At 34.0% G+C, this 10868-nt stretch overlaps 1 protein-coding gene and 3 long non-coding RNA genes across 5 annotated transcripts; 2 read left to right on the top strand and 2 right to left on the bottom strand.

Moving 5' to 3' along the window:
• On the top strand, window positions 2040-2742 carry LOC104763497. Its single transcript, XM_010486859.1, has one exon. The coding sequence runs from the start codon at window positions 2050-2052 to the stop codon at window positions 2740-2742; it is 693 nt and encodes a 230-aa protein (XP_010485161.1). The 5' UTR covers window positions 2040-2049.
• Window positions 4436-6317, bottom strand: LOC104761664. Of its 2 annotated transcripts, XR_763261.2 has the most exons (3): window positions 5905-6308; window positions 4953-5684; window positions 4436-4860 (listed from the first exon to the last, which is right to left on the bottom strand). It is a non-coding gene; the product is annotated as an uncharacterized LOC104761664 (long non-coding RNA). The 2 variants fall into 2 exon arrangements; XR_763260.1 differs by having other exon boundaries at window positions 4953-6317.
• On the bottom strand, window positions 7920-8462 carry LOC104761663. The gene is made up of 2 exons (XR_763259.2): window positions 8381-8462; window positions 7920-8267 (listed from the first exon to the last, which is right to left on the bottom strand). It is a non-coding gene; the product is annotated as an uncharacterized LOC104761663 (long non-coding RNA).
• On the top strand, window positions 8966-9553 carry LOC104761662. Its single transcript, XR_002036500.1, has 3 exons — window positions 8966-9039; window positions 9131-9191; window positions 9286-9553. It is a non-coding gene; the product is annotated as an uncharacterized LOC104761662 (long non-coding RNA).

Genomic DNA, 10868 nt, shown 5'->3' with positions numbered 1-10868 from the left:
ATCTAAAGCATACAACATTACAAAAGAACACCGCAAAACTAGAGAAGACAAAAAGGATGGTGCAATCGTTGGAGGAGGAGGAATCTCAATTCAATCGGTTTTGCCGCGAGTTATCTGCACCCGAGAGACATCCCTCAAATACTCTGACGATGCAGGCCTACAGCTTTTCTGAGCGCAAAGATCATCTTTCACTTGCACGGACAAGCCAAATTGGAAGAAGTCACACCAACAAGAGCCCCCTACTCAGAGAAACACACTTCCAAATTGTAAACCACTGGCAGTAAAGAAAACTCGAACTGCAAAAGTAGAACCTTGATCGATGGAGAACCAGCTTCGTTACAGCCTATGCGCTGATAACTTTGAACCTACATCAGATCCGTCACAACGATTAGACATCTGCAGCTTCGCTGAAAAAGATCTAAGCCATCACCATTGGTCTCAGAACAAAGAACCCGTCCGAGTTACATCGGACCCGCCACAACGGTGACATCGCAGCTTCGCCGGAAAACAAGGTACCACCAGCCGACGTGGTTAACCGCTGGACCACCGGAACACTCTTGCATTGAGTGAAGAGAGAAACAACACCGGGACAGAGAAACAAAGACCACCAACAGAAAAGCACAGCCTAGGAAAAGGAACCAAAATCCAGACAATGGGAGCCCTCTCACGGTACCGGCGAGGAGCACCGGTGACCGGAGAGGCAAACGAGATCAGATTAGGGTTCCTGCAAGTCTCCTTCGACAAGAGAGAAAAAAAGAAGGGCGCGTGTCTTTCACGCAACAATGTTTTCTCTCCATATAGGAAGGAATGTTTGATTTGTAATTATATTAAAATTAGTTTATAAATCTCATTTTGAAATGGCGATGAGAGTGATGAGATGAGGGTTTTTACAATAATTTTTCTTTTTGTTGGTTTCGGAGAAGTTCTTAAAATTAAATAGTATTTGTTGCCTTTGACAAAAACGCAAAAATATGGGTTATTACTTCTTACGAACAGGTGGCGGCAATACGGGCTGGATATAAAAGAGGAGGAGAATGAAAAGATGCGTTTATTATACAAATTAGGGGATGGGAGAGCCACGGGGTCCCACGGAATCAACCTTTGAACTCTACCTTTGTTTGTTGACATCAAAAGAGTCCCTCACCAATCCTTTTGGTCGTCAAAGGAGATATACTATTAATGATCTTGACTTTGTTTTATTATGTTTAAGGAATTCTCATTATATTATATAAATAAATCATTGTTATATTTAATGTTTCAGACTTTGTTTTTTTTGGCTTTTGTACTTTCCAATTACTAGGATAGATGTGTCTTTTTATTCCCTTAAATATTGCTTTAAAATCAATTAATAAATAAAAAATTGCAAAATGAATATGACACGTGTAATCTGAAAACCCTAATTATTCTTCTTCGTTTGTTAAAAGATTACAATATCCTTTTATGGTATACTTTGGAACTAGGACACATATTTGTCGGATAGTAGTAAATAAGATATACTCTCCTCTACGGCTCTTCCTCCATCAGCTCCTACACCAACAACATAACAAAATTTAATATTAACTTGAGATTAATTATACCGAGATCAACTGTTATGATAATAAAAGTGCATTTACAATCTCAACTTCAACTTCTAAAAGAGAACGAACATGCTTTTTGTAACTTTACTTGGATCTGTCTGTGAATAGAATGACTTTTTCATCGCATCCACCACGCTTAATGTTGTTATAAACTGCGAAAGCTAATAAATAATCAGAAGAGATGTTATGGAAAAAAGGACAGGCAGAGTAGAAACTTGTTCTGTTTTATTATGCATGTTCAGAAAAATTCTCTAGGCCGCCGAAGTTTTATGTTCTTCGTGATTCCTCTGTTCTCTTGATTAAATCTCTTTTAACTTTATTAACCTTTAGTCCTCCTCCTCCTCCTGTCTCCGACCACCATCACCAACACCACCGGATTTTTCTACGAACCGGAGTGCTAAACGATAAAACTTCAGATTACACCTCCACCAAAGCGCCGCTTTACTTCACCGCCTCGTCTAACGCAAACACCATGTCGGAAACGCCTCCCTTTGTAACCCCGTCTTCACAATGGGGTGCTACAACACCAAGAACGACACCTAATCTAGACGGCATCGAACAGCCGTTACACGAGTGGGTTCGCATCCGGCTAAGCCCAAGCTGCACCAGTCCATGGACTTGGTTTGGTGCCATTTGCTGTTTCTTGTTCAGCATTGGTCTTCTAATCTGTGGGATTACTACGTTGATCCTGATTTTCGCCGTCAGACCGAGGATCCCAGTTTTGGACGTCGCCAACGCAAGCCAAAACACAATCCTCTTCGAGTCACCGGTTTTCAGCGGCGATATTGTACTGCAACTTAATTTCACCAATCCGAACAAGAAACAAGTTGTTCGGTTTGAAGATATTCAAGTCGAGCTCCTGTTTTCGGAAAAAGTGATTGCCAAAAAGAGTCTCTTGCCCTTTTCCCTGAGAAACGGCCAGAATAGGCTAGAATCGATCGGTCTTGTTTCAGATTCCATCTTGTTGCCGGTCAATGTTATGATTGAGCTCGGAAGAAAAGTCGCGAGCAATTTGGTTGATTACGAAATAAAAAGTATATTCAGAGTCAACGCAGTTCTAGGATTTGTTCCGTACTCGTACATGCTGCACGGCACTTGTCATATTCAGTTGACGGGCCCACCCGGCGGCGGCTTGGTTTCACGTAACTGCACGACAAATCGATAAACCCATTATGAACTATTAGTATTAAAAATATAGTACGACTTGTAATATACAGTAATATAATATTGTTAGCTACTTCAATTATATTTTTTGTACTTTATTGCAATTAATTAATGTAATCAACTTATATCAAATTTTATATATTCTGTTTATCTATACGGTATTTTCGCATAAAATTAGTTTACGTTCCACTCACTGGAGCGTGGATTTTCCATATCTTTTTTTCAATTTCGATGGGATAAAAGATTTATAAAAATAAATTTGTATCAAAATATTGAGAATTGTTGTGTGATCAATTGGTTACGTTTAACGCTGAATTTGTCTCAGATGGAGGGTTTGACGCTTAGCTACAGATAAAATAGTTGGCTTAATGTATTTATATATAACATAATATACTAATCAATGATGTATCGTCACAATAATGTATGACCGCCATGGAAAAAACCTCGGCTCCGCTCTCATCCCTTATGGAGAGAACCTTGCATCCAATTCCTCCATCATGGAGAGAACCTTGGCTTCGTCTTCCTCTCTTGGAGAGATAACCTTGCGTCCAACCTCCTCCACCTTCCTCTGTTGGGTAGATAACCTTGTGTCCAACCTTCTCCACCATAGAGAGAACCTCGGCTCTGCCCTCATCTTGTGTGGAGAAAAAATGTTCACGTCTTTTTGCTATCTCAAAATAGCTTGCTCCGACGACCAATAGACGTCAAACTCTTTTTCAATCGTCACAAAATCTTTTGATAGTAACTAATGCTAAATTTCTCAATGTATTCGTGGAAGTATCTTTGACACACCATGATGTAGCCTCGGTCTTTGTAACGCTTCAACCGCCACATTGTTTAGTGAGCCCATGTCTACTCTCAGTCCATGGGTCCACCTTCCCAAGTGGATCCTACATCTATTCCCGGCTTGCGGACCAACCTATATTCGATGGCCGGTTTGTTACGTCTGAAAGTCTTTAAAAACTTGATTACCGACCTTACAAATCAACAAATGATATTTTCTTGTATTTTGTCCTCACTCGCATAATTTTGACAATCACTTCCAGAAAAGTCACCCATCATGAAGTTCTCTCAAAACCCTTGACTAAAATAATAAGTGCATTTTTGTGACGTATGTGGCTAAATCAATTCTTTTAAACATTTCCGCAAACATTTGTTAATTCGCATTCGAGAGCAGATAAAGATACTGACACTAAATCTCTCTCAAACACAGCTACAGATCAATTCAAGATCTGAATTTTATATGTTTAAATAGAAACAACAGTAAGACTTCACTGAGAATCAAGCAACAAGAAGTTGCTAATGACAACATATGCAGCTGCAAATACGTATAGTACACGTTTTATGGGTTAAAAAAGAAAGAGAATTAATTGAGTTTTGAACCCGTCACCTAAGAGCATGGCCATTGCACAACCTCAAATTAGTATCTGTATATTTTTAATAATATTTAAAATAATAGGAATTTATGTTATCTTTAAACCTTTGTTTTTATTTTTTGTCGGTCTCATTAGTCATCCTTGGGTAGTTAGGTGTCTAATTTTTATTATTAAAAATGTGTTTAAAGATTGCATAAGCTTTTGCTTACCCTCCATAGAATCCATGTCTTTTTATTTCTACACAGAGAAAGGTTGCATCTTACATCTTATAGAGGAAATTGCTTGCTGCAATAATTAGAAGTAGGACTTTATGGGTGCTAAGGACCAATGCAAAAGCTGATTATAAGATTACACTTTTGAGACAATTGTCTTGTATAATGTATACAACTTTCTTCAATGCAAAAACGGAATACAAATTTTGGACTAATACATGTAAGAAACAATCAATTGGATCGTAGATAAACAACTTACTCATAAAACTATATTAACTCACACTCTTCTCCGTATCCTTGACCTCAAGCTATTGCCGCCTGGATTGTCTCGGCCTGGGTAGGACGCCACCATGACATCTGAACAGAGAGCAATCCTTCTCCATCTTTGGAATGTGTCATTCTTACATTCTGTTTCATCGATTCCACCATCTTCTCAATTCTCCTATTGTTTCCATGTCATCCCTTACTATAAAAGTACCTTCTGGTCTAAGAATCCGGTCTACTTCAGCCATCACCCCAACCAAGTTGCACCTAAAGTGTTTTTGTTTAGAACATAGCATCAGAATTTGCAATCACAAATTATATATAGGATAGACAAAGGGGATGAATAATTGTATGTATACCTCTTTTTTCAGTGAATAGAAAAGATGATCAGCGTGGAGAAGGTCGTAAGTCCGAGGGTAAGTGGTGAATGATTCACACCAATCATGATAGATTCCAAACAAACCACGTTCGTACATAATCGGAAGTGTATCAGGTGAGTCGATAGGAACTTTGAAACAATAGTCTTCCAGCGTTCATGGTCTGCTGTGAAATCCTCTTGTGCAGGTTTTCCATATACACCTTTCTGAGAATCTAACCACTGAGGAACAGTCTCCACTCTTTCAGGCCAACTTTCAGGCCAAACTGCTCCGCGTGTTGATGAATCTTATGTTACCATGTGCATACATAGTTGTTCTAACTAAACTATAGACCACATAGATACACTTCATGAGTCTTCTGCTCAGCGTTTCTGAGAATCTAACCACTGAGGAACAGTCTACACCTCTCTCAACTATAGACCACATAGATTTCTCGAGAGAGGCAAGACTAACCTGCAGTTTAGTCCACTTACTTACCCACAAAACATGCAAATTACAGCATCAGAGATGAGAAAATCCTGACAATTTCTTTTTGATACTGCTGCTTCTGACTATGGAAACATATTACATATGTACCATAATGTTTCAGCGATAGAAGGTCATTTCACATGTACCATAACACAACATGTAAACTATATCCATATACATATGCTTGCAATCCCAATCCCAACCTTAGTACCGGTAAAATAGAGAGAGCCAATCTTGGAACTATACCTATAAGCATGAACATTGATGTGAACTCAGAGCCCCAAAAACAACTAACACACTCATCCTGAATAAACTTACATAATTTGATCTTTACATTTCAACCTCAATCAATAAATTTATGTTCCAAATCCAATAAATCAAACATCATAGCTTATGACTCTCTTTCACTCTAATCCCTAAAGAAGTTCAATTCTCCAGAGACCGAGAAAAGATGAGAAACACTCACTTGCCAAGGCAGCGGCGAAGAACCTCTTCGGTTTTATCGTATTTCCTACGAACTGCCCAGGTTCAACCTCCTCCGTCTTGCACTGCGATCTTACCACCGTGGTGGTGGAGCAATTGCTATCGGCGGCGGTGGAATCTCCGAGCGGTTGATCGGTGAGATCTTTGCCGGCTTTAGCCGCGGACGAATCGTCGACTCAGACCCAACCCATAGCTGATGATTTCGCGGTGAGATTCTTCTTTGTGTGTATGGATTTTTCCTCAAGCAAAACTGGAAGCTTCCGATTGGGTTATATCTACTCGATTATGAAAAAATCGATTCGAGAATTCGTTGTTCTGTTTGCTTCTCTGTAAATAAGCGATTAAAACATTTTTTTTTTTATTGTTAAAAAATTCTCAGACATCCCACCGTTATCACCGATGGGAATGCTCTAATGTGTCCATAATTGTTACTCAACCAACTAAGCCAAAGTTATTTATTGATTATTGTTCACAAACACATTTTTGTAATAATAATATTTTCATCAAATAACCCACAAAGTGGTTGATCGCTTTGGTGTCAGTTATGGTTACATCTCTCCTTCTTCCCTCAGAATTCTCCATAGTACCACTGTACCAGTGTCAAGTTAATTGCGAAAGGCTTTGAGTACGTTTTCGATTACCAAACATCTCTAATAAAAAATACTGATACCATATAATATGAGATGATTTGTAGGTTGTCTTTTAGAAATCATTACGTCGCACTCAAACTCAACATGACCACGTACGCACCTAATATGTATACAAGAATAATTAAAAAAAAAATGTATACAAGAATACAACAGTCACCATATCTATACTACTATAGTCTATAGATGCATGTTGAAAGATAATAAATCTTGCTTTAGAACCGTTGATTTTGAACTCAAAACAAAATCGCTTCTTTCGTTTAAAACGTATGCTGAGAGCTTTGTAAAATTGGCTGTTCATTTCATGCAAGAGGCACTCATATAAGAGCATGGCCAATGGAGTATCAAAAATAAATTAAAATATAATTAATATTAAACTAATCAAAGCAACCTACCAAGTACTTAAACAAAATTTATCCTTCCCCTAGAGAAACTTTCATATGCTTAATTTATCATTCCACTAGAGAAACATTCCCATGCTTAATTGAGCAACGATTCTCATGTTTTTTGGTCTTTTTTTTCCTTTTTGATTTATTTTTCGTCCAGAAACTATTATAGCAACGATTCTCATATTTATTACGCCATTGGACATGGTCTAAAATAATGTACGTGTAACATCAATATATCAATTGCAAAACCTGTATCTGTCTTTTTTATGTTTTCGTTTAGTTTGGTCTAGTTGGCACCAACATTTATAGTTTGTACAATGGCAATATCCTTGCAAACTCATTCAAATATGGTGAGAAGAATAGTCATTCTCTTAGTTATAAGCGTCCTGTCGAAAAGGAACAATCGTTGCTCGGTCATACATATCATAGTATAAAATTGTAAGTATGATATTTTAAACAATGTTTTAGTTTGAATATTAACAAAAATAAATAAGTTTTTAATTTGTGTGCATTAGTGTAAAAAACATCTAAAAAAGAATGAGTAAGTATGATATTTTACATAACTACATTACCTTTAATGAAAAATGTATATACATATATATATATAGATTGGAATATTATATTGTAGTTTCATTGTAATCTAATTATTAATAACTATTAAGTTATAGTTTAAATATATTTTAAGTTTAAATATTATTAATCCTAATAGTTTTTAAACTTATCTTTTTCTGCATATGTCATATTTTATTTTTTTTATAAACTATAGTAATATATTTAAATAAAAATAGAAAAAATAAACTGTTTCGGTTTCTGCTACAAATTAGTATATGGTAGTTGTATTGAAGTTGCAGATTAAAGGAGAGTGATGGGCAGATTAATAAAATAATATATTAAACATTTGATGTATTTTAAATTTGATATATATTACGAAGTTCATGTTGAGAATCGAGATCCAACATATATGCTGAAATTTAAAATCGAACCACAACTTCTGAAATGAAACATTCACATCAAAATTAGAAAAGATCGCAATATTCAATAAAGATCGCAACATATTTTTTCTTCAACCCATTATTTTTTTTAATTATATTTGGTGATTGTTTATAGATAATAAAGGAAAAATCGATTTTAACAATTAAAACTGCAGTAGCAGGTCTGGTATTCTCTTTTGGAGCCTGCTGGTTCACAAGTTCCTGTTCCTTTATACTTGTCACGACAATCTAGGTTACAGTCTGAAGTATCACAACCAGGAGTTGCTCCTTCAAGATAGACATGACATATACGTCCTTGCGTCTTCTCCATCACCATTCCTGTTAATACATATTTAAAACATATACTATCATTTAAATTCTGTTGTAAAACTATAAAGGTGATAAGCAAAAAAACCATTTAACAAAAAAAAAGAGACGTAGAGAGCATATACCAATAACAAAGAACACCATTAAAATTGTAAGAACCATGTTTTTAGTCATCTTTGATGATACAAATAAAATAAAACTGATGGATGTTAATGTATATGTTGTGTATATATATATATATATATATATACAAAAATATCAAGAATTGTATTAACATCAATTAGTGTTGACCAAAAATAAAAGGTAAGAGATCAATTTGCATTTAAGAAAAAAATCAATAAGTAAACAATGCTTGAATCAGAAGAAGAGAAATTCGTAAAAATTAAATTGAAACAATAGATAGAAATCAATTAAATGTAAAAACAGACAAGAACATTATAAATCACAATTAATACATTAATTATTGTTGACCAGAAAAAATGATGATAAAGTCAACAAATATGAAATAGACTAAATGGATACAGAAAGACATTAATTAACTTTGACCAAAATAAAAAAGAGAGAAATCAATTAGTAACTAATGAGATGCATGAATCCAAAAATTAAACCCACAAAAAAGTGACATGACTAAAAATTAACTAAAAGTGAAAACATGTAAAAACATTATAAATCTGTATTAATTTTTCATTCAATTCAAAAAACAAAAAAAACTAAAACTCTTTTTTGATTAAAAAAATATAAAATAGCCTTTTGGGGAAATCTTAAACAAGATTATCTTGGAAAGGTAAAAACAATGCCAATTCTTCTAATTACTTGATTCTTTTATTCTTTTTATGGAAATGAATAACATACAGAATCATTCACTACAATCCTAGATGTATCATACCTGTTTGAAATGGAACAGAAACCGGAAACGATCTCTCCAGCTTTGGATGGGTGAATAAAACAAACTTATTGTCTTTAAATGTTACCTTAATCTTGTCAAAAGCTCTGTTTTGTCATCAGGGTTTAACAATGTTGGTGTTTCCAGGGATGTTCGTTCCCATTTGCCTAGAAGTCTGCGATAAAATGAATCATCTGTTCTTGAGCTATACTTGGTCTTTTTGATGTTGAAAATATTGATGCAGTGGAATATTCTGGTTACAATGCCTTCTGGTGAGATCGGATCTACTTAACATATTATCTAGTTAAATATCTAGGAAACTTTCTCTAAAAAAGACCAGACAATAATTCAACTTTCTTGTTCTACAAATTCTTCCAACATCAAATGATTTCAACAACTATAATTTGTTTATTGAATTGACATTTTTGTAAAGTAAGCTATATTTCCATTTCTTCTCTATCCCTGATAAAATATTTTTGTAAAATCACAGTCGAGAGCTTCCCTCACTTTTCACCCTCCAGAAGATTGATTCAGTATGGCTCATCAATACTTTTTTGGAACCCTGGAGTTATCTACCAATAAAAGTTCAAGTTAAAACGTATAAGAGAATAATAAAATAACATGAATTATGTCATATTGAGTGAAAATTTATACATGATTGGCATAATATATTGGAAAAAATGAAAAAAAAAATTTCCAACTAAATTATACACATAATTAGAGTATTATTTTAAAATGTCTTAGATGAAATATAAATAGATTCTTACCACTTGTTGATTCTTTGGAGATTCTGGATTTGGGAATGCTGATTATAAACTTATCAATTGCTCTTGATAATATCTTCATCTCTGAGTACCTGACATACCACTGACTTAATATAATTTGTTATACTCCACAAAAATTATGTTAATAAGGTTAGAATAAGCTTACTTTTGTTTAAACTTGTAACTTGTTCGGTCAGATAAAACTTGAGAACACCTTCTCCATTTATAATATTGAATCTAAATAAATAAAAACAGAAGCCGCTAAATATATACTGTATGTAAGAAGAAAAGATGAATAAGAATTATGCTAAACATTTGTTTTTATAAGTTTACAAAAATACTATTTGTTTAAAAGTTTATTTGAAAAACAGTTCATATTCCCAAAACATTTGCAGTTTCACTCCAAATACTGCAGTATATGACTTGGAGGTATGAAAAATATTTTAATCTTGAAATTGACTTTTTCCCAGCACTTTCAATTTTATATCGAGGTCTGCTTTTCTTTGGAAGAAGTATTGTGTGTTGTTCTAATAGTACTTTACTTTTATTGTCATTACTATCTTGTTACGCTTAAGTTGGATTAATAATGATTTTTCTAAAATTATGGCTGAATATTTTCTAATATCATGATTTTTAAGCACAATATTAATTTTTCAATTTCCATTAGTATTAATTTTTTCACACCTATAAAAACATGATTTTATTATGGCAATTTATTAACTAAGATTATTTTTATAGTTAATGATATATAGAATTTAGGAAAAAATCAATAAATTTGTTAATATATTTAATTTATATGAAATATTATCTTTACTCTTATGACTTAGTTGTTTTAGAAAGTAATAAATATACTGGATAAAGATTTTTTTTAATTATGCAGACAATTGGGTCTGTTTGGCAACATGGATATATGATATATATATATATATTTTTTTTTTTTTTTTTTTTTTTTTTTTCTGTTTTTTT

The sequence above is a fragment of the Camelina sativa genome, chromosome 18, assembly GCF_000633955.1.
Source record: "Camelina sativa cultivar DH55 chromosome 18, Cs, whole genome shotgun sequence".
Taxonomy (NCBI): domain Eukaryota; kingdom Viridiplantae; phylum Streptophyta; class Magnoliopsida; order Brassicales; family Brassicaceae; genus Camelina; species Camelina sativa.
This window is presented reverse-complemented; position numbering and strand designations above follow the sequence as displayed.

Excerpts from the sequence above, each read along its gene's own strand:
- LOC104763497 (XM_010486859.1), top strand. The coding sequence starts at position 2,050 with ATGTCGGAAACGCCTCCCTTTGTAACCCCGTCTTCACAATGGGGTGCT.